We start from the raw sequence: 24,309 nt of genomic DNA, 5'->3' as shown, positions 1-24,309 counted from the left end.
AGGTGTTTTGGACCCTCTAATGTTAACCGACAGCGTGTGGAAGCCCCGCCCCCTTTCCACAATCCCCCATGCTCTTGCGAGACTATTGACTCAGTCCACTTCTCCATGTGCTGTGTCTAATTTGACTAAATCTCTGCCAGATCATGTGTTATTGGATACACATGACAATAGTTTCTGTCATCTGTCAGCATTTAATCTTTCTTTTTCTCTGTCTGTTGCAGTGTGTCGCTCGATGCAGACTTTTCCCCAAGGCCAGTGGCCAAAGGGAAAAAGAAGAAGAAAAAGTCAGTGAGGAAGAGGAGGAGAGAAAGGTCAGTAAAACAAACAAAACATCGAGGGGGGAGGAAGGAAGGAAGGAAAACAGAGAGAGAAAGAAAGAAAAAGAAAGAGAGAGAGAGAGAGAAAAAGAGAAAGACAGATGGAGAGGGAGAGATAGGGTAATAGAGAGAAAGAAAGACAGAAATGCAGCAAAAAGAGAAAGAGTAAGAGAAGAAGAAAGAGAGAGAAAGAGTAATAGAGAGACTGAAAGAGAGAGACATAGAGAAAGAAAGACAGACAAGCATTGAAGGTGAGAAGAAACAGAACAAAATAGAAAAGGAAGAAAGAAAGAAAGAAAGAAAGAAAGTGATTGAAAGAGAAAGAGAAGGAATGAGAGAGAGCCTGAAAGACAAAGAGAGACCAAGAGAGATAAAGAGATTGGTAAAAAAAGAGCCTGAGAGTGAGTGAAAGAGAGATAGAAAAAGAGAGTGTGTCTGAAAGAGAGAGAGACTGAGAGAGAGAAAGAGAGGGATAGAGAAAAAGAGACTGAGAGAAAGTAAAAGACAGTGAAAGACTGAAAGAGAGAGTAAAAGAGAAAGTGAAAGAGAGTGAAAGATACAGTAAAAGAGAAAATGAAACAGAGAGAGAGAGTGAAAAAGACAGTGAGAGAGTGAAAGATGTACAACACTGTGTTTCTGCTGGATGTGTGTTTAACTGCACAACGTTCTCTGGAAGCGAAACACACTGCTGTTAATCAATGTGCCCTTTTACAAGAACGATCACGCATACACACACAAACACACACACACACACACACTTTAACCTTAAACGAGCTTTATTTTATCTCATACACACATTGACACACTACACTTGTTCAGTAAAGTGTAGAATTTAAGCTTTGTGCTGCTCTAATGCCTAAATCCAAGAATTATGAATTAATGAAAATTAAAAAAAAAAGAAGAAGAATTAAATGGCCATTTTCTTCAACACTATGGCTTAATGTGCTGCAGTTTAGCAGTGAGCAATGTTTTTAAGACAAATTCTTTAAGACAAATTTAAGACAAATCAGCTGCTTTTATAGCTTTACTGTGCGGTGGTAAAAAGTGAAACTTTACCTTCTCTAATCACACTGAGACTGAAACATTTACACTCTCACTCCATACATTTCACACTGAGCTGTCGGATTTGGGTTTTCTGCTGTGGCAATTTTATAGTTTAATTTGATTTCATTTGTAGTGTTATCAATATCTTTCAAGAAAGAAAGAAAGAAAGAAAGAAAAGAAAGTGAAAGAGGGCCAAAACAGGGCAGAGTGAAACTGAAAGACTGAAAGAGAAATAGACAGAAAGTAAGAGTGTGAGAGACAGACGCAGAACATGTGAGACATGTGAGTGAGAGAGAGAGAGAGAGAGAGATTTTATTTAAAAAAGCCCTTTATTGATTTATCTCATGATAATTCAAACATACTTTTTCAGATCATCTTCATTCTTCAGGAAGAAAAAAGAGAAAGAAATGAAGAGAGAGAGAGGGATATATACTAAAAGACAGACAGAGATAGCATCAGGGAAAGAGCAAGAGAGAGAGAGAGAGAGAGAGAGAGAGACTGAAAGAGGGTGAGTGAGACTTTCAGGGAAAGAAAGAGAAAAAGACAGAAGGCAAGACAGAGAGTGTGTGTGAGAGAGAGAGAGCAAGAGAGACTGAAAGAGAGTGAGCAAGACTTAGGGAAAGAGAGAAAAAGACAGAGAGAGAAAGGAGTGACAGAGAGAGTGAGATAGAGAGAGAGAGAGTGCTGATTGGGAGTAAAAAGGTCAGAGTGATAATATACAGCTCTTCATTACACTAATATCTGTAATGCATTATAAATCCACCAGCACTAAATAAGTGCTACATCATAATCCACTTTATTAAGGCAGTATAATATCTCGCATTCATTACACTGTAATGCCTCAGTGCTGTTCTACCTGCTAATGCGCTCTAGATTGGACTGTACCACTGCACCCCACGGGGAGAACGGGTAGAATAATCCCATCCTGTTACACACACAGGTATGAAGTGAGCACTGATGAGTGTAATAAAGCTTTATAATTCATCTGATTAATCAACGTGTAGCCAGTGAGTGTGAGGAGGAAATGGAGTGTATCATCTCATCTCAAATTCATTTCTGATTAAAGTGATTAATAAGCCTATACGCGTTTCATAAATGTCATAATGCACTATAACAAGTCACACTAACACGTTATATCGTGTACTGTTTTACGTTACACGTGACGCTTGTTTCTGGGTCTGATTTACTGAAACGTCTGAAATGTTAAATGCTAGCTAGACCCCCGTTTTTTCTTTCTTCTGTTAGATTCTGAGTTACACCACTACGCCATGTTCAGAGCATACGTAGAATGTGCTATGCAGGTGTTTAATTTGATTTTATAGATAGCTCATTGAGATTATTGAAATTATATGTGTGCACTTCATGGTTGAAAGGTTTCCAGACTTTTCTGAAAGGTGCTTTCGGGACAAAATTTTTTTTTATAAATCGTTTTGCAACAGAAAAAAATTAACGATATCATCAGTAGATCATGAGTTTGAATCCTGATGATTCCACAGCCATCCATGGTCCAAAGAGAGCAAAATTGCCAGTCGCAGTGAAGCTAGCCAATCATGGGCGTCTGTGAGCTCATGTATGCGGAAGAGGGCGGATAGCGCTTTCCGTCTGTGACGCAGCACGAGCAGCAGTTTGAAAACTTTGAGAGTTAGCTTGGGAGAATTTATGATTGGGAGAAACTGTGAAAAAAAACCCTCTAGACCACCTCCTTTTAAATTGTAGGAAATACGAAATCATGAAGCAGATTTTATTTTATCGGTGAAATATTTCAACAATTGCAATATGATGTAGATTAGAAGCAAGAAATAGACAAATGAGAAGAAGCTAAAGATTCAAATAAATATAAAACTAGATGTAATGGAGGACTCAGGGGCAGGTTATAAGGATCCATGTACATGAGGTTTATTAAAAGAATATCAGGGTCAGAACAGGCAGAGTCGATAATCAGGGGAAAAAGTCTATCCAAAATACAATATCTATAAATCAGCAATGCGGCATCAAAACAAAGGGGCAAGGCAAAAGGTCGAATCCACAGAGTAGCTATCCGAAGAGCAAGGTTCAGGTTTAGAAAGACTAGACAAACTCCAAGACCTCGGAAAGTCTTAGCGTCAATGTGCTTTATGTAGTGCTGGAACAGGAAATTGAAGGGACAAAAAAGAAGAAGTTCAGAATTCAGGTGAGAGCGCCCTCTGGTGGTCTGGTGGGGCAGAGTCAGGGCTGGATGTTACAGCAGAATACTGTATAGAGAGAATATATTGAGGAAGATTGCACATGAATACCGGTCTGTTATTACCCCAAATGAATGTAATGATTGGTACACCATTATCCATTTTATTAATACATTTATTATAACACCTTAATATTCACTCTGATAAATGAAATAAATGGAATGTGAGAGTCTGACAGGAAGCTGTTAATCTGCAGGTGTCACTCCTCCAGTCCGTCACCACTCCGCAAGAAAAAGAAGAAGAAGAAGAGCTCGAAGAAGAGGAAGCAACACAGGTAATGTGTCAGATGGCTTTCATGGCTGTTTGCTAATCACTTAGCAATCACTTCCACAGTCTCACTAATTTACACACCTTTTTTTAACACACACTGCTAATGAAGTGAACACTCTCTCTCTCTCTCTCTCTCTCTCTCACACACTCACAGGGCTGCCTCCAAGAAGAGAAGACACAGGTATGACTGTGTTCGTGTTTCATTTAAGTAAAGCAGAAACCATGATAATAAATAAACCTTAAAAGATGGAAATTTCCTTTGGATTAATACGCCTGTAATGTTCAGCTCCCTGCATGCAGAATATAACTGAGAGCTAATATAGTACACTGAGGTCCGTATTTAGTAAGATTACTATTAACAGGTACTGATATGTGTGTGTGGATTTTCCAAATCCAATTCCAGTCGTTGCTATTTGACATCGGATATGTTTTCTGCAATATCTAATCCAGCATTTTTTTTTTTTTGCTTGCATCGGCCAGACACCGATGCTGGGCGTCATTTCTAATGGCAATGAGATATGTTGCAAAACTGTTTTCAATAGAATCTGGACCTTAAATAAATGAGAGTAAAGACGAGTGAATGTCTGTTTATAAAGTCAATGTGAATGAAACGTTTTCTGTTCGAATGAAACCAAAACATGAGTTAAATCAAACATGATTTAGTAAAACTTTCTGTTTATTAACACTTAGTAAATGGCAAAAACCAACTTTCAAAATTTAATACCTGCCCTTCAGTCTTATTCATTACTCAAACTGGGTTTCAGGCAAAATGTGTAGGACGCAATCCTGTATAGAGGCTGTTAATAAATCAGCTCACTTTTTTTTTTTTTTTTAGTTTGTACATGTTTTTACTCACACAACTTAAGTAAATAAGGGCCTTTCCATAGGCAGTATTTAGTGTATTTAAGTCGGAGTCTGGTATGTTTTTATCCCCTTGATGCGCGATTTGTACAAGTGAGAATATAGCAAATACATTTGAGACTTTGTGAACCGAAACAGCAAGTCTCAGGGGAAGAGAGCTCGACTCGGTCAACTTCCAAACAAACCCGAGTGTGGTTCGATTAAAGTGAGAACACTAACTGCAGGAAGGTTCACACGCCTCTAGCATTTTTTTATAGAAAATTTCACTCTGATTGAGACTAGGTAAACAGACAGATAGGTGAGAAAGTGTTTTTACTGAAATCCAGGGAAATGGATTTAATTAATCAGTAATAAGCAGTGCTGAGTGTTTTATAATTCTCTGTCAATAATGTGCTTTTCATCATACAGCTCCTCAAGCACCAGACGCAAACGGAAGGAAGAAAGAAAACATAAAAAGAGGTTGGTCGCACAGATTCATGATTTGAAAATCATGTTGGGTTTAACCCTGAGAACTGATAGTACGGAAATTTACTATTCAGGTGCTTATCGTTCTTTTAGTGTTGGATAACTTTATCAGCACATGACTAGTGTTGTGTTATTATAATACAACCATACACACATACACACACACAAACACACAGGTACACACTCACACACACTGCAGTTTCACGGTATCTTTATGCTGGGATCATCATGTATTTCTGACCTTCCCCAGGTTCAGGATATGTGTGTGTGAGCACTCGCACAGAGAGAGAAAAAAGTGATACAGAGATGAATGGAGGGAGAGAGTGAGAGAGACAGAGAGAGACAAAGAGAAAGCAAGAAAGATTAAAAGAGACAGAGACAAAGAAAGAGAAAGTGAAGGACAGAGAGATAGAGTCAGAGAGAGAGAAATAGAAAAAGAAAGTGAGAGACTGAGAGAGACAGAAAGAGAGAGAGATAAAGAGAGTGAGAGAGAGAGCAAGGTAGAAAAGGACATAGAGAGAGACAGAAAGAAATATAGACATAAAGAGACAGTGTGTGTGTGTGTATGTGTGTGTGAGACCTGCATAGTCTGCTTGATGAGAATTGTCCTGTTTCCTCAATTCACTCACTAAATGAAATTATTTTCACCACTTTTTTTTTTGACTGTCTTTGTTCAACAGCTCTGATTTAAAGTCACTCTGTAAGTCATTTCACTCTCACAGCTCTATACATGTTACATTCAGTAAAACTCAACTCACATGTCTGTTTTCATGTTGCAATGGCAATTTGCTATTTAAAGAGGTAAAATCATGCCCCGGGTATCAGTGGTCTTGAGTCTGAGAGAGTAAATGTGCTGTTGTGAGAGTGAAAGAGCAGCTCTGATACAGTTACAGTCTACTCCCTGGGCCATCTCTGGCAGACTCAGGGGCAATTGCCAACCCAGCACCACCCCCACTGTCGCACCCTAGATCGAAAAAGATGCAGCGAAAGTGCCCTAAAGGGTGCCAGTAATGTAGATAAAACGTGATGAAGTACCCTAATGGCTGCCCTTCATTTGAAAAAACATGATGAAGTACCCTATAGGGTGCCGCTACATACAAGAAAACATACTGAAGTGCCTTAATGGGTGTTTATGTTCATTAACATGTGAACGTACAGGTCAACACATCTATCACATGCATTTCTTCATTATTAGTAACTGTATTATCCTGGTCAGAGTCACGGTGCTATAAATGACTGGTTTGTTTAGATTTTGGAAAATAGAACCAGCTACACTATATGAACAAAAGTCTGTGTGCACCTGACCATCACACCCCACTCTTACAGGCAGGTTTAAACTAGATTTTGGAGCATGGCTGTGGGGATTAGTGCGTATATCATTGTAATTCATTTTAGACCTCTGTTCTGTTAAATATCAGCAAATATTTCACTGCTCCCTCCTCTCTCTGTCCCTTGGCGCTATTTCCTTCTCCCTCTTTCCTCTTTCATTCTGTGTATCTCTTGCTTTCTGTCTTACTTTGTCCTGTCCTTTTTTTGTTTTTGTCTCTCCCCAACACTCTGTATCCCTTTATCTCTGTCCCTTCTCTCTTGTCTTTATCTTTTGTTCCTCTATCTCACTCTTCTTTTTATTCCCTCTGTCTCCAACTCTCACTTCTCTTCACTGTACTGTGTGTGTGTGTGTGTGTGTGTGTGTGTGTTTCAGATGCCATAGCGACTCTCATCACAGACGCCGATCACGGAGAGCAGACAGTTCTGACTGGAGATCCTCCAGCACTGAGAGCAGGTACACACACCGAAAGACAGAGAGAGAGAGAGAGAGAGAGAAAGAAAGAAAGAAAGAAAGAGAGAGATTTTTATTTATTTATTTAATACCCCCTTTTACTGGGTCAGTCAAATATCAATGAAAAAGTGAAACCACTGATTCTTACATTGTAAAATTATAAAGAAGAACAAGAAGGAAAACAAATCAATTCCATTTTAAAAAGGAAAGAAAAAACTTTCCTAATAAACTAAAAAATGGCACACTTTTAGAAAAGCAAGTCATCATTTTCTTCATCGACCAAACACAGCAGTCCATTTATCCCCCATGTACCCATAAACTCCTGCAGCTTCTCCACCAAAGCATAGCATGTGTGTTCAACTCAGAGCCGTGCCACCACTAAACCCCTGAACATGGCTATTACATCCACTGTTCCCTGCCCTGACATTTGGTTCTTCCTAGTTTTCCATATAGCTAACTTTGCTTTTCCAGATAAGAAATTCAGCAAGCCCAAAACACTTTTTCTCTTTCCTGTATACTTTGGCCCAAAGATAAACACTGGGAGGGAGAAGACCTCACCTGAAGATGAATTGTAATTGTACTGTGCATTGTGCAAAAAGATAAAACTAGGACACAATTTCCAGACAAAAAGGACAGCCTACCCCAGCAGTGGGATCGAGGTGCACCCGATGTCTGTTTGTGGTTATTGCCCCATGTATTATCCTCCAATGGAGGTCAGCTGTCCGTATGTCAAATATACAGGGAGCACTTATACAGGGACCACCAGCAGCCTTTAGGGGAAGAGTCAGTGCCAAAAAATACAAGCCACCTACTTGATGGAACTCCCTTCAGGAGATGTACATGGCAGACCTTCACATAGGTTATTCAGAGAGCTCTTTTCCCAAATTGATTTAAAAGCCCCAGTTCAGGAGTAGTAAAGCAGGAGATTCCGCTCAGCAGCAGTGACACTCAGTGCAGGAATGTCATGAGGATGTCCATCTGTCCATTGTGCACAGGTCCTTTAAGAAAGCTTGATGGTCAGCCAGCAGTAAGCCTCATGTCCTCACTACGATCTGGTTTAAAAGATGCCCTGACCTGATCCCGTTCCTTTCACCCACAGCCGACATACCAGTTTTAACAAGATGGCCCAGCTTTAGAAGTGGTGGCTCAATGGTTAAGGCTCTGGGTTACAGATCAGAAGGTTGGGCCCGTGAGCAAGGCCCTTAACCCTCTCTGTATCATGGCTGACCCTGTGCCCTGAAGAAAAGAATTTCACCGTACCATAATGTACACTCACCGTTTCACTTTAACAGGAGCACCTGTACACCTGCTCATTTATGCAGTTATCCATTCAGCCAATCATTTGGCAGCAGCACAGTGCATAAACTCATGCAGATACAGGTCAAGAGCTTCAGTTATTGTTCACATCAAACATCAGAATGAAGAAAAAGTGTGATCTCTGTGACTTTAACTGTGGCATAGTTGTTGGTGCCAGATGGGCTGGTTTGAGTATTTCAGAAACAGCTGATCTCCTGGGATTTTCACACACACCAGTCTCTAGAGTTTACACAGAATGGTGTGACAATCATGCTCCCACATGACTGGCTGATTAGATAACTGCAAGAATGTGCAGGTGTACAGGTGTTCCTGAAAAAGTGGATGTGAGTGTATATGTATTAAAAGTAAAGGCTTCTTCACTTCTCTTTGTGTTCCTCGTGATCAAAAGACGTGGATGCAAGTTGGCCAACAACAAAAACTTTGATGACAGAAGAGTGTTAAAAACTAAATACTGGAGGACCAGTACCCAGGTATCAACAAAGTGGAGAAAACCTTCCATGCCTCCAAAACTGACTGCTAAAAAGGTGCGAGAGCTCAGCCTGTTGCGGTTTCTTTAGAAGTCCCATTCAAGTCCCATTCCACCCGTTCTCCTTAACAGTGAAGTTGCAGTGTGTTCCCAAGCGACAGACTTGTTGTATAGCAGTCTCCGAGCAGCTTGTAAATGAAAAAGTCATTATTCTGGACCTGACGTCCGCAAGGCCTTGATCCCCTTCTATAATACGGCTGATTATACTCACTGTTAGCCCAACCAAAAAAGATCACCCATGCTCTTTGTATTTCCTGCTTTGTCTAAGTCCCGCAGGTGGTTGTAATACATTAGGTTTGTGCCAGAGAGTCGAGGCAACCAAGGTACTAGCAACCAAAACCACCCCCCTGTAGGAACTTCACTGAAATGCTTCCTGAGGTTCCCAGGTAAAAGTGAACATTACCTGCCCAAAAAGCTTGACTTTTGTCCCAGTTGATTTAGCTAAAAACGCCTTCTGATAAATCTCAGATCATACTCTTATGTCCCATCATTATTAATAAAATCTGAAACATCATCTGCATATGCAGAGAGCACAACTCCTGGCCCCTGCGATATCCTTGGAAGCTGAAAGCCTGCTAGCCCCCGCAAAGATAGATCAGCTGCGGTTCAGTGGCTATAATGTACAACTCACACGATAGTGGACGTCTTTGATTCCTCTTGTGACTGCAATCTGCTGGCTCAGACCACACCCAATTTTGATCATGCTGCACACAGCTACCAAAAATACTACCAAACCCAAAAGCTAACAGCATTAAGAAGATAGTTATGATCAAAATATGATCCAAGTCCATCTCCTGATCAAGTGAAATCAAACCAACAACCATATCAGAAACATTACAGAGATATACTGTAGGAGAGAGAGAGAGAGAGGGAGGGAGAGAGAGAGAAAGACTAAATCCACTTGGTCTTCCCTTAATATCAGTTTTAAGAAAGATGTCTATTCTCTCTAATAATTAACAAGGTAATCAGTCTGAATTTAATTAAAAAGTACGAAGAATTTATTACTAATAACTATTAATTAATAAATACTAAATGAATATGAATTCATTTTTTAGTTCACAAACATCCTCAATGTTGTCTTGTTTTATTTTTTTCCCTCTGTTACTGCTGCACTATGGTAAATATACACGATAAATGTATATGGTGATTATTTTTGCTGTAGCCGTGTAAATATTTTATGATTTTGTGGCGTAGATGTGAAGACAGCAGTAAATCAGGCTTTCAGCGCAGCAGCCATGGTTCAGGAGAGCGTGGAGGGTTTGAATGGTGTTCAGCGGTGAAGCTCGCCACTAAAATCCCCTCCAAGTGCACAGTAAGTGTGTGAGAGTGCCGCCCGGCGCGCTAATAGCACCCCACTGCTGCTCTCTTAAAGGCCACCTGAAAACATTGATTTCTTTTTGCTGTTTAATGGGAACAAAAGAAAGAGACGATGCCATTTTACACGTCAGTACAGCTCGGCTGCTCCTAACACACACAAAGACCAGAGAAATATTACTCTCAGGATAGAGGAGAGGGGAATTTCACACTGTTTCATACTGATCTGAGGTCAGTGTGTGTTATCTGTCTCTTACATAACAGTGTGTGAATTATTTAAAAAAAGAAATTAAGATTCAGAGCAACACAAATAAACTGTAAACTCTATGAAATGTCAACATTTACTATAGTAATATGTTATAATATGTTATAATATAATATAATAATCTCATAATATGTTTCTACATATTTTTCTCAGTTCAAGTTTGAAATTATTTTATTCTGTTTGCAGATCATTTTATTTATTTCAAATGTTTTTTTCTAGAAAGAACTCAAATTATCTGCAAGAGAATAAGAACAGAATGAGAGACAGAACGTGTCTATTTCTATCTCTCTTTTTCTCTCTTTTTCTCACTCACTATCATTTTCTGTCCTTTTCTCACTTTCTGTCTCTCTCTGTCTATTTCTATCTCTCTTTCTGTCTCTCTATTTCTCTCTCTGTCTATTTCTATCTCTCTTTCTGTTTCTCTCTCTCTCTGCCTATTTCTATCTCTCTCTTTCTGTCTCTCTCTTTGTCTGTTTCTCTCTCTCTCTCTGTCTATTTCTTTTTCTCTCTCTCTGCCTAGTTCTATCTCACTTTCTGTCTCTTTTTTCTCTCTCTCACTTTCTGCCTCTCTCTCTGTCTCACTTTCTGTCTCTCTTTTTTCTCTCTCTCACTTTCTGCCTCTCTCTCTGTCTCACTTTCTGTCTGTCTCTCTATCTCTGTCCACTTCTGTCTCTCTCTATCTATTTCTTTCTCTCACTGTTTGTCTCTCTTTTTTCTCTCTCTCTCTCACTTTCTGTCTCTCTCTATCTATTTCTCTCTCTCACTTTCTGTCTCTCTATCTCTGTCTCAGAAGTGTTAATACTGAAGTAGGTCATACTGAAGATAAATGAATGAATGCTTGGTGTACTGTTGCAACTGATTACACAAATTAAAATAAAAATAATAGCTATAACAACATAATAATTTGATCTTCTTTGCTCTAATAATAGTTCTATTAGTTTTTGGGGTTTTTCGGTAGTAGATTCTCGTTATTTAAACATAACGACAAATCTGCCGTTCTGTATTTGTTACATTTGCTGTTGCTTCAGATGTTCTGAACAGAAAGCAACCTTTCATTAAACCCTTCACTGAGGATAATTTTCAGGAGGGAAGAGCTCACACACACACACACACACACGCACACAGGCACACACACACACGCACGCACACAGGCATGCACACACACACACACACACACACACACACACGCAGGGACACACACTCACACGCACGCACACACACGTGCACACACTCACGCACACACGCGCACACACACACGTTTGAGATTTGCATTAATTAACTTTTAAACCAGAGTGGGCTTTCGAGTGTTTCCCAGCTCCAATAATTACACACACTCTAATTCTCATCTAACCTTTCATCCCTCTCAGTGCGTACACTGACAAAAAAACAAAAACCAAAAAACACTCATTTCTCAAATTACACTTTATATAATAACTTGGCTTTGGTGTTATTATCCTCCAGTATGATTGAGGGATTGTTTTTAGAAAAGCTGAGACAAATGTGTGTATTATTAATGTGTGTTAAGAAACTTTTATTTGAAAGTTAAGGAGAATAATGTGAAGTAATTGAACTTATTGTATTCGATTTTTGTTATATCCTTTCATATTCTTTAACAAATGGAAGAAATATTCTTAATTATTGAAGTTTTAATTTTGTTCAAGAGCAGTTCAGGAAGTTACAATGCACAAAAGACCCATTTGGCGTTTGTAAACGAAAAGAGACGTGCACGCAACCTGGTTGCAAAACAACGCGAGTAGCCTACTAACTCAGCTAAACTAACGCTTTCACATGGTGTAACTGTAGAAGATTCTTAGGGCTTGGTGCTTCCTGTCAGTGGCTAAGTGATGCTAAGTGGTGGTCTAGGATATATATACATATATATATATATATATAAAAGATGTTATACTAGAGAGAAATTAAAGGCAATTAAAGGAAATTAAAGAACATCAAAGTCTCTTGATGTTCAACATGGTTAAGCAAAGTTAGCTAGCTAAACATGTCCATTATAGGCAACGCCTCGGTAAGAACGTGACCTAGCTATCTAGCCCTAGCCAGCTAGTTTCTTGATGTAGAGTTTAAGCGAGCTATTTAGGTTTGTTAAAGCAGTATAAATTAGGCAAATTAGCTAACTGGCAAGCTAAGACTGTTAAATTCATAGTTAGGTCACTAATATGATAGTTAGCTACTTAGCCAAGATAAGTAGCCTGTAACCACAGCTGTCTTCTGCTGGCTTGGAAAGGTGTCCGCTGTGATAGCACGTGGTAAAATCTAAAGGTTTATGGACACTTTTCCGATTCCCAACAGCACAAAGTGACATTTTGGAAAACAAATTCTGGTCTGCTTGTAAAAAAAATCACTGTAGTCCTCCCCAATGTTTTTGCAACCAGGATGTGCGGCTGGCGTCACAGTGACGCGTCTCACTCAGAGGTCTGTAGAAAAAACTTAAATAATCAAAACTTTGTAGATGATCATGTTTCTTTCTGTAAATGTTCTTTATAATAATGTAGTATATTGTGTTTTACTATAGTAATAATAATATTAATACGAACACTGTATTGAAATTTGATCTATTAAAATTTTCATTTGGGATACAATTGAAAAAAAAACCAGAAGAAACTGAAGCGTTAGAAGAAGCAGTGAGACAGAGTGGCTTTGGGTTTTGAAGACGAGACTTATTTGTCTTTTTCTTGCATTTTCCCGCTCTAACGATGCACTTACGTTACCCGCTCTTCCCTTTTTCTTACACCGTACCTACTTAAGGAGGAAGTCTGGATTGGTAAGTCGATGCTATCCGCAGATTTAGGGACTTACTGTAGGACGCTGGTGGACTTTAAAGCTCTTCCTGCAGGGGACCTAAGCTCAAACCAAACGTCCTCTTTAATTCCTCAACGCTTTGATTTAGTTAGACTGGATTAGATGGAAGTTTTTGTCTCTGTCTCTATATTATATATTACATTTATATGAAATATGACGTTTAATAGACAGAACTTTTAAACAGGGCTTTCTTTGCTGTTTTTCTCTCCTTTTTGTTGTTAACTGTTCATTATTATTATTATTATTATTATTATTATTTTCTCTTCCTCTCTTTTTTTCTTCTCCTTCTCTTATTATTAAATCAGCTTTTTATTTTACACTCTCTCTTTTAGTGCATATTATTAGTTCATTAGTTCTCCTTTCGTTTCTTCTTTTTTCTTTTCTGGCATGTGACAAATTTGCATGACAATTTTTAATAAACATTTAAACATTTTGATCTTGTGCTGAAAACACATCTTAATTTCTTCTCTGTGCTTTGTAGGCACTTTTGTAGAGAGCTCACACTGCAGCTAGAAGATTAGCGCTTGATTTTTTTTCCCCTTTTATAAAACAACATCGTTTTCTTGCAGGTGGTACACTCGCGTCCTGGGCTTGAAACGTCCATCGTCCAGGACTCGCCGTGTATTCAGGGTAAAGGACGTGCGGATTATGATTCAGGAAACGACACGTCCTCTCCGCCGTCGTCTAAAACCGGTGTCTCGAGGGCGCAGGTCACGGCGGACAGACAGGAGAAACTGAAATTTATGGACAATTCGTCTGATTCAGGAAACTCTCTGAGCAGCTACGAGTCTCTGAGTAAAGCCGAACACAGAGACAGACACATTAACACGTCTGTTTTCAACAAGCTCAAAAGGTGAGAGACACAAAAGGAAGCTAAGTTGATTATTTTATTAATAACAACACTTCCTGATGTGTTTTACCAGCAATTTGAAAACAATTTCTATTTATTTCTTAAAGATAAACATATGGTGCATTTTAATTTCTATTTTATAGTTATATTGAATGTTGTAGATCATCTGCGAAAAACAAGTTATTTCCTGTTCTGACTTGCGTTATCACAGATATAAACATTTATTCCTTCACCGGCCTTTCTCTTTTTCTCTCATGAAGTTAATAAGACAAAACAACACAGCTTGTCACGTTACCGAGAAACCGCAAAGCATAAACTCCTTGGAAAACATCCTGACTGTTAGAAAGAGCTGACACTGGAGACTCCTTCCATAAATGTTAAATAAACATGTCCTTAGAGAAAACTTCACCACATGAACGATAACACAAGCTTTTTAATAATAGAAACGATAACAGTATTAAAACAAGTGCACTTATATAAACCTGTGAGACAGAGCTGTTCTTATATAAAACGAATCAACACCTGCTGACCAATCAGGTTTGAGAATTCAACTTGGGTAGCACTCCTACCTAATGGCAACAAATTATAAATTTAGCAAGTAACAGAATTTTAACCATAACTCAGTTTACGTCTCTGTTTTGTAGAAGCACAGATTTAATTTCTTACAACGTTCAACATCTATATGGGGAATCGCGTCAGAATTTTTAAACTCTTCATATTCACCAGACATTCTTGTGCAACATCTTGATCTAATCCTGCTGCATGTTTCCTGTAATTCTAGCGAAGAGTCGAGCAGCTGTGTTGGGTTCATGAGTCACCGTTCTGTTAAATATCAGTATCGCTCAGAAACTCGGTCTCGCAGCAGGAGTCGATCGTCACGAAGTTCTCGCCACTGGGGACGTTATATATCCAGGAGCAGGTCTCCATCCTCCAGCCGCAGGTTAGTCACGTTAAAATGAAACACACCCCAGTTCAGCTTCAGCTGTGTTATTATTCAGCCGTTGTTTTTACCTGTGTGTGTGTGTGTGTGTGTGTGTGTGTGTGCAGGTCGTATTCCCGTTCGTCCAGTTACTCTTGTGATTCGAGGAGAGGGAGTGTGTGTAGCGTGAGCAGTCGACGGAGTGGAAAACATTCGAGATACACACCGGACCGGTACGTAGCAGTGCTCTGACTTCTGTTCAGTAATACAAGTTCTGCAGTACTTTTTTTACGATAATAAAAAAGAAAAGAACCCGTCCTGCAATCCAACAGAGTTTTTCATCCTGACCTCCGATTTCCTGGAGTTTTTCGGAGTCCTGGTCATTCTGTTACTTAATGAGCTGAGGTGAAGTGTGTTAGATGAGGCATTGCATTATCACTCTAGGCTTTCAGGAGTAACATTTTCCCAGACAGCATTGCAAGAAGATATGTTTCTCAACAAAAACAAAGCTATAAAACCTTAAAGTAGCAGTTTGTTATTTTTAGAGCCTTCTGTTGCCTATAAGCTGAATTACAAGACTTTTTTTACGACTGGGGGCGGAGCTATTTTGCAGGACGTAATAATGTACGCCGAAGCCTGACACGAGACGACTAACCATATCCGCAGAGCTGTCAGTATCGCTAACAAGAAAACGCTAGTAGGCAAAGAAAAAAAACAGAGTCAACTGAAAGAAATATCTAGACCTATTATAAATAATATCGGCTTGGACCTAATGTGTCCTATCGGTGGAAAGTTCAGGAACAGAAAGCTCTATGGCTCTAATATTTAGACAAAATACAGTAATTGTAGGTACGTTTTTAAATAATATTCAAGAAAAAAAAAACTGTTCTGAGGGGAGAATGGAGAGTTGGAGAACCTCTGTCGTAGAGTATGTCTGTGGACCTGGACGTCTCCATGCTAACAGCATATAAAACATGCACACTATGTATACGGCCAGAAGTTTCTAGTCACCTGACCATCACACCCATAATGTGCTTGTTGAACATCACATTCCAGATTTATTCCCCCTGTGTTTGCTGTTATAATAAGCTCCACTCTTCTGGGAAGGCTTTCCACTAGATTTTGGAGCGTGGCTGTGGGGATTTGTGTTCATTCAGCTATAAGAGCTTTAGTGAGATCAAGCACTGAAGGTGTTGAAGGTCATCCCAAAGGTGTTCAGTGGGGTTGAGGTCAGGGCTCTGTGCAGGACACTCGAGTTCTTCCACTACAACCTTCACGCACCATGTCTTCATGGAGCTCGCTTTGTGCACAGGGGCATTGTCATGCTGGAACAGGTTTCAGCCTCTTAGTTCCAGTGAAGGGAAACTGTAAAGCTACAGCACACAAAGACTTTCTATACAATTGTGTTCTTCCAATTTTGTGGCAACAGTTTGGGGAAGAACCACATATGGGTGTGATGGTCACTATATATACAAAAAAAAAAAAAAAGAAAGAAAACGATGATAGCCTACTGTCACAGATTCCCATGGTGACAAGCACCATGCGTATGTTATTTTATAATCAGCTTTATTACTTTAAGGCTTCTATTTCTATGAGACACTGAATAAAACTTGATTGTGTAAAAAAATACTTCAGTGAAGGTTTACAGAAACAAAAGATTCTCAGCGAACTGAAAAATGTGGTAGACTAAACTGTAGTAATAGAGCCAGATTTTAATCAGAAGACTTTTAACAACTTAAGAAGGGCTGAATTTACATCAGTTTCATTCTTCTGTTCCTAAAAGGATCCGAGAGAGAAGAAGAAGCTCCAGCTTGTGTGAGAAGCCGTCAAAGCGAAGCAGGAAGCGCAGCAGGAGGAGAATCTGTTCACCAATGAGGAAAAGGAGAAGAGACTCACCCAGTCATCTGGAGGCTCGCAGAATTACCAGGTCTGAATGCAGCTACGTCACTTTACTCTAAAAGCTGTTATATTACATTTATAGAAGCAAAGCTGGTTCAGACACCTTCATCTGCTACATACATATATAATCAGTGAACCTGATGGCTTTTACAGATGCTCAAAATTTTGAAATTAAGAACTAATTAAGTAATACAGGCTGTATTCTTCTAATTTTTGTTGTTATCTCTCTTTTTGGCAGTGCGAGGAAGAGGCCGATTCCCTATTACCGCCCGAGTCCTTCCTCTTCCTCAAGCCGCTCGAGCAGCCTGTCCTCCTGGAGTCTGTTCTCCCTCAACCGCAGCCAATCACGGAGCCTGATTCACAGCCGCAGCAGGAGTCGCAGCCGCTCTTCATACCGCAGTTACAGTCGCAGCTCGTCGCTGAGCTCCATCTACAGCAGCAGGAGCTACGACTCGCTAGCCAGCTACAGCCGTGCTCGCCGCTAATTTGCAGACAAGAAAATGGAACTGGATTTATTTTTCCCTTAAAATAGTGACACATCATGAAGACACAAGCTAGAAAGCTAATAGAAACAAAAAATAAAAACATGGACAAGCACAAATCCAAACACCTGAATTTACACAGAAACATGGAAAGATATTCCAAGCTAAATCTGACACACAAGCTAGCTCCTGTTAGCAAATTATGACTAGCTAGCAGGAGCTAAGTACATCTATGTTAATCGCGACGTTAAATCCAACAAAGTAATTCCAGCTAAAATTACACTTAGCTAAGCGTAAAGATAACACAATGAGATTTTACTCAAAAACAAGTAAACAAAATATTAAGACTAAGAACTATAAGAAAAAATTATGCAGTGCAAAATGCAGTGTATTAAGTAATGATTAAGACTTGGCTAACAAGGAAGCAGACCAGGAGCTAGCTAAGGTTGAGGTTTAATTTACGTAGTAAATCTGAGGCACAGCAAGGGGTGTTAGCAAGCTAACAAGAGCGGCTTTTACTCAGAAAATGTGAAAAGTTTAATAGAATGAAACTGTGATTGGATACGGGATGCCATGTGGTGAAAAAATCACCTCAGAAAACTATAAGACTGCGACATTTCTGAATTCTGTATTTACTTGCATTCAAAACGGTTAGCAGGCTAAATGGGCTGGATGCTACGTGCCGTGTGTGGGACGAAACACCATTTTTGTTGTTTAGCCGTGCTACAGTGGTTAAACCAACACACGCTGCAGTGTCACTTCAGCTTAGTAACCTTGAGTTAAGTACAATTTCACGCCTGATGTGTGAATCCTTTTTATCCGACCTGCCGTCACTTTCTCTCTTTTTTTTCCTTTTAAGAAATGTGTCAAAATCGCTCGAGGACAGAGATGTATGGCCTCTATAACAGATTTTACTGCACGCCGGGATTTTTTGACACCTGCATCACATTTTCTTCCCTTTGAAAAATGTGCCATGCTGCCAAACACACGCTCCATCAGCTCAAATGCCAGCCGTATTTATCTTCCACCCGAGTGCAAAACAATTCAAATGCCAATGGCCGTTACAGCGACGCCGCTTCTAACGCCGCTAATGACAGACGATCTGAATGTGACAGAAGCCCATCTGTCTGCTCTAAAGCGCTTATTGGATTTTATGAGAAAATAAATTAATTTTGTATATCTACAATGTAAGACCGCTAAATACTGAATAATTTATCATGCAGAGTGGAATTCACGTAGATGTACACACAGGGCTGTATTCAGAGTTGCTGACTTAAGTTCAAAAAGTTGTGCGTTTTATATATATATATAAATCCATGAGAGACTAAATCGAGGACATGAAACTGGAATGTGCTATTTTATCATGCTTCTCATTCACTATTTTGATTTATCGAATTAATCAAACAAAGCCAGTGTGTTTGTTCATCTGATGCTGCGCTCTCGTACGGAAATCAAGAATACGCTGACCATGCACTTATTTGCTCAACTTTATCCAAAGAAATGAGTGTATTTACAGCCAAAACATAGTTACTTCAAACTGTCAGACAGTGGCGCTGGACTTGGTACTGCTCCTCGCTCGAGCTGATATCACGCAAGAAAATAATGCATCTAAGCTCAAAGTCAGAATCTGTGTCAGTCAAACTCCGCCCTGCGTGTGTATCTCTCACGTAACTCCTGCACGTACATCTAGAGTTGCGTCTAAGGTTTGTGAATTTTGGAAACAAATTCTTAACAAACGTTAACTAGCTACGTTAGCTTGCTAAACAGTCCAATATCAGACTGTTTATTTCATAATGCTCTGCTAATCTAGTGCATATGATGTGTTATTTTATTAAGCAAATGGAGTTTACTTTCGTAGTTAATTAACTTTAAAATTAACTTTTTTTTAAATAGTGCTGTTTAGTCCTATGACTAGCTAGAAGGAAATATGACTAGACTAGCTAGCCAACCCCTTGTGGGTGTGCTAAAAGCTTATAAGACTACACAGAAACAATAACAAATGAATAAAACTAAAACAGAGGTTGGCAAAGGCTACAATGAAAGCTAGCTAACAAGACTAAATTTAACTAACGCTAAAAGGAGTTTAGCTATACCTAGGTGAGGTAGCAAGCTAAGACTAGAGTTTACTCAGAAATAAAAGCATGGATGGTTAAACGTAGGTCAGCAAGCTGAAAAAATCTTACAGATTTCATTCAAGCTTGAGCTTGTAGCACCTAATTAGCTCAGCTGACTCTAAATGTAGCATTTATTAAACAATTTCAGCTTGATTTTCTTAAAAATATGTCCTCGTTCAAACATTGCTTAATATAAACCGAAGTGAACAAGCTAAAATAAAAGGGTTTAGCTAAACCTAGGTTAGCATGCAAGCCAAGACTAGAGTTTACTGAGACATTAAACTGTGGTTGGTTAAACTTAGATGAGCATGCCAGCTATCAGGACTGAAGCTGGGTTGAAAACAGCACAAAAAATTAAATTAAATTTAAATTAATTTAAAATAAAATAGAACTAAGGTTAGCTAAACCTAGGTAACTAAGCTAGCAAGACAGAATGTATTTTATACTAAAATAAGAAAAGATCAACAAAAGATCAGTCGCTAGCTATAGCCAAGACTGCCGCAAAATTTACAAACCAAATCTGTGGCAAAACTAGGCGTAAGAAATTGTAAAAGAGAAACGTATAATTTATTAAGAAATATTTAATCTAATGTCTATGGCTTGAATATGTACATCTATAGCAGCTCATCACAAATTAAATCGCAATTAATCACAAAGAGAAAAGCACTGGAATATTTTGTGAATTAATGATGGATTTTTTTTTTTTAATTTATTTATAAATGTTATCTCTCACATCATTTCACATTCCACGGTTTATGAAATATTGTATTTTTTATTTATTTATTTATTATTTAATTAACTTTTCATATTTATTTGGTTCTTTGTCAGAACACGAAAAGCAGCCAGGTACTTGTTTTGATATTTGTTGTATTTATTACTTTTTATAATTTAGTAATCAGTAGGTATACTTAATATTTCCTGTGTGTAGTGAAGAAAGTGTTTGTCAATTTTTTAATTATTATTTAATTTTTTAAAATCAATTTCCACCCCCCCCCCCCCTACCCCCCCATACCTTTTTGGTTCATGAATAATGATAATGTACATGATATGATGGAAACGTGTACCGTTCATACAGTTACAAATTACACACACTGAAAAATATATAAAGCAGCTTAAAGGAAGCTTGAGGAATTAGAAAGACATCAAGTTTGCTTATCTCAAAGCTACACATAAGAAATTGTAAAAAAAAAAATATGCATTTTATTAAAAATAATTAATGTATAATAAGGTACGATTCTGAAACGAATTTTAAAAAGGTATCGAAGCCAACAGCAGTCTTTGGCTGATGTTCACATGTGAGGAAAAACATGGTAAAGATTAAAGATACGTTTCCAGCTTTAATTTAATTTTTGATATTTTGAATAATTTCAGCTTTCTTCTTTTTAAAAATATAATGGGTAAAATTATGAAAGTTGTTTAGCATATAGGTCAGGCTACACCACTCAATTTCCATTTTTAAACAGCTGTTACACATGAGGATCTGTAAATCTGTCATGTACATATGCAGAGGATTAATATGACTGAAGTACGCATGTGTGTAATTTATTGAAAAGGAAGTGGGTTTGTAAAGAAATTGCCGACTCTGGCTGTTATAAAGATACAGGATATTTATGATGTCAAACTATATGTAATATATTACAAAAAAAAACACTGGAATTTCATGAGAAATGAATAATGTTACACCAGCGTTGTCTGTAAAGCCTGACATTTCTCAATTGCCATTTCATGGAGAACCAAACACGAAGTTCTCCAGTTCTTTATCAGGCATTGTGAAGGTCCGTGTATAATATTGTACAGTGCATCATTTTATTCATCTTCCATTTAAGTCAACTGAACAAACAGTTTCAGCACGGCAAGACACGTGTCTAGAGTTAATGAAGTCTTACTTAGCACTTCATTAGTGTCAGACATGGTTAAAAAAAAAAAGTATCTGTTTAGAGTTCATTTAAATAGATTTTAATAAATGTCCCAAATGCTAGAATTCTTCTCTATTTAACATTCTTATTAGAATGACCATTTTAATAAACACCTCAAATGCTACAATTCTTCACTACCTAGCATTCTTACTAGAACATCGGCCATTTTAATAAACTTCCCAAATCCTAGAATTCTTCTCTATGTAGCAATATTACTAGAACGTTGGCCAAAACATGTCCCAAATACTAGAGTTCTTCAATACCTGGCATTCTTACTAGAACAGTGGCCATTTTAATAAATAACCCAAATGCTAGAATTCTTCTCTTCTTAGCGTTCTTACTAGAATGTTGGCCATTTTATTAAACGTCCCAAATGCTAGAGTGTTTTACTGCCTAGCATCTTTTACTAGAAACTTGACCAACATCCCTAACTTTAATAAATGCTAGAGATGTTTATTTTTAAAAAATCCCTAACTTTAGAATCCTTCTTTATGTAGTGTTCTTACTAGAATGTCAGCCATTTTAATGAACTTCCCAAATGCTACGATTCTTCACTACCTAGCATTCCTACTAGCATGTCGGCCATTTTAATAAACGACCCAAACACTAGAACTCTTCTCTACTTGGTGTTCTTACTAGAGTGTCAGCCATTTTAATAAACTTCCCAATGGCTAGAGTTCTTCACTCTCTTGCATTATTACTAGTTACTGTTCTCTATGTAGCACTTTTACTAGAACATTGGCCATTTTAATAAATGTCTCAAACAGTAGAGTTCTTCACTGCCTAGTGTTCCTACTAGAATGTCAGCCATTTTAAAAAATATCCCATACGCTACACAGAATCCATTCTAACAAGACATCTTTATAACATCTTGATAACTATTCTTTTATTTTCTGGTATTTTTTATCATCAATATCATTAAAACCTCAGTATCATTGCAGTGTTATTGTCAGTGGATAAGGAATAGCGAATCAGTTTGAAATGAAGTAACGTGTACTAGCACTCAGGTGTTTAGTGTCACTCAAGCGTGATCATGAGTTCACCTTGTTTACGAGAAAATTCCATAAATATTCTGCTAAAACTGACGTTTTAGTATCAAACTTTGAAACCCTTGGCGGTTTAATTCGATGCTAATGCTAATCATATTTACAGTGTCATTTTAGCTGTATGGAGTCTTTTTTTTTAGTAATTTTCCAGCACTTCTGAGGGAAATGTTGATATTCCAGACAGTTTGGTCTCATTTTTACTGTCACCTCCCCTTCACATTGTCTGTATCACAGACTTACAGACTTTGTGCTCTGTGGTAAATTGTTAGCTGCAATCATTAGCTAGTAATCATAGTTCCTGGTTGCCTAGCAACAGTGCTCTATACACGTAGCATGTTACCTATACCTATACATATGCTAACTTTAAATTAGCCAGTAGAGAGTAAATAAGCCAGAGTATTACAATGTCCTTATATCTTTTATATACAGTACACCACATTTTTTTCTCAAAAGACAGTCACTTGTTAGAATGCATTCTTGTATCTTCTACTGTTTGGGATACGTCCCGTCACTTCCTGTCAACTGTCAAAGTCTAAAAAAACTGCCAAATTACATCAAATTACATTCAGAAGTGTGGTTGGGACAACATGTGTATATTAAAGTAGGTCTCAGAAACCCATTTTCCTCTGTATTATATGCAAAATATTGTGTGACACAGAGAGTGTGTGTGTGTGTGCTTGTGTGTGTGTGTCCTAGAATACGAATGTGTCCCCTTTTGCTAGGTCTAGTCTTCCTCTGTTGTCTGAGTCCATGTAGAAAATATAGAATAAATAAAGAGACTTGTTTAAACCTTATTATATGTGTTGATGGTGTTAAATTGGAATGTCGTGTCTCAATGTCTTCATAAGGGATCTTGGGAGGGACTAAGGAGGAAGGTCAGGTTTCTTGGTGGTCATTTCACCGTGTCATTTTTACGTGTATAGAACCTGTGTGTGTGTGTGTGTGTGTGTGTGTGTGGTGACATCACCTCACATAGCGATGACCCAAGGCCTGACACTGGTCTGAGCTGAGGTGAGTTAGGTTCCTGTAAATAGGCTGTGAGTCACTGAGGGAAGGAAAGCTTGACAGGCAGCGTTCACATGCACCCTGATGTTGTGTGTACTATGAATATAGGTTTTACCACAGCAATGCCAACAATTAATTTTTATATATATATATATATATATATATATATATATATATATATATATATATATATATATATATATATATATATATATATATGTACAATTTTTTTTACAGCACATCATGCTTTTTAACCATTTACAGTTACATTTATTGTTGTCTCTGAGACAAGTTCTTGTTCTCACTTATGATATAGAAGAGATAAAACAGTCGTTCCCTCACAGCATCTCTTTTTTCTCTCACTTGAAGATAATAAGACAATAAACGCTGCTTATCATGTTCCCAAGAAACCACAAGATGTAAACTCCTCTTCCTGCGGTGGAAAACTTACTGTTACAAAGCTCTGACACTGGAGACTCCCTCCAAAAATAATAAATAAAGGTCTTCATATCAATGATTATATACTTTTCTTTGTTACATAACAAGTTCCTGTTTATCCATTTATTGTTAGCCTTAGAAGTTATGGCGCGTTCATCAAACAAGCAACCATGTAACTGGTTACTATAGAAACAATAACCTACAGTATTAGAAGTAGCACATTAAGCCATTATAAACCTATTGTTTGTGTTACAGCCAGAACCACTGTCAGAGCTGCTGTAATAGAACATCAATAAAATAAATAACTTGATTACTGATTACTGTGATGTAAACATGATAATATCTTTATTTAAAAGTAAAGTATCAGTAAAATCTTAGTCCAGTAAATTAGACACTGATCTGATTTTTAGTGTGAATGTAAACACACTCACTGTCAGTCAGATAT

At 38.1% G+C, this 24,309-nt stretch overlaps 1 protein-coding gene across 1 annotated transcript in view; it reads left to right on the top strand.

Moving 5' to 3' along the window:
- Positions 1–23,215, top strand: part of srrm4 (serine/arginine repetitive matrix 4) — a 72,716-nt gene extending 49,501 nt beyond the window's left edge. Inside the window, exons 3-13 of the mRNA XM_026931479.3 lie at positions 222–311; positions 3,780–3,857; positions 4,008–4,034; positions 5,123–5,173; positions 6,882–6,962; positions 9,997–10,114; positions 13,765–14,048; positions 14,827–14,985; positions 15,093–15,197; positions 16,748–16,891; positions 17,102–23,215. Coding sequence (XP_026787280.3) covers positions 222–311; positions 3,780–3,857; positions 4,008–4,034; positions 5,123–5,173; positions 6,882–6,962; positions 9,997–10,114; positions 13,765–14,048; positions 14,827–14,985; positions 15,093–15,197; positions 16,748–16,891; positions 17,102–17,348 — 1,384 coding nt within the window. The 3' untranslated portion in view covers positions 17,349–23,215. The remainder of the gene's footprint in view (positions 1–221; positions 312–3,779; positions 3,858–4,007; positions 4,035–5,122; positions 5,174–6,881; positions 6,963–9,996; positions 10,115–13,764; positions 14,049–14,826; positions 14,986–15,092; positions 15,198–16,747; positions 16,892–17,101) is intronic.
- The last annotated feature ends 1,094 nt before the right edge of the window (positions 23,216–24,309 follow it).

Source organism: Pangasianodon hypophthalmus, chromosome 24 (assembly GCF_027358585.1).
Source record: "Pangasianodon hypophthalmus isolate fPanHyp1 chromosome 24, fPanHyp1.pri, whole genome shotgun sequence".
NCBI lineage: Eukaryota > Metazoa > Chordata > Actinopteri > Siluriformes > Pangasiidae > Pangasianodon > Pangasianodon hypophthalmus.
This window is presented reverse-complemented; position numbering and strand designations above follow the sequence as displayed.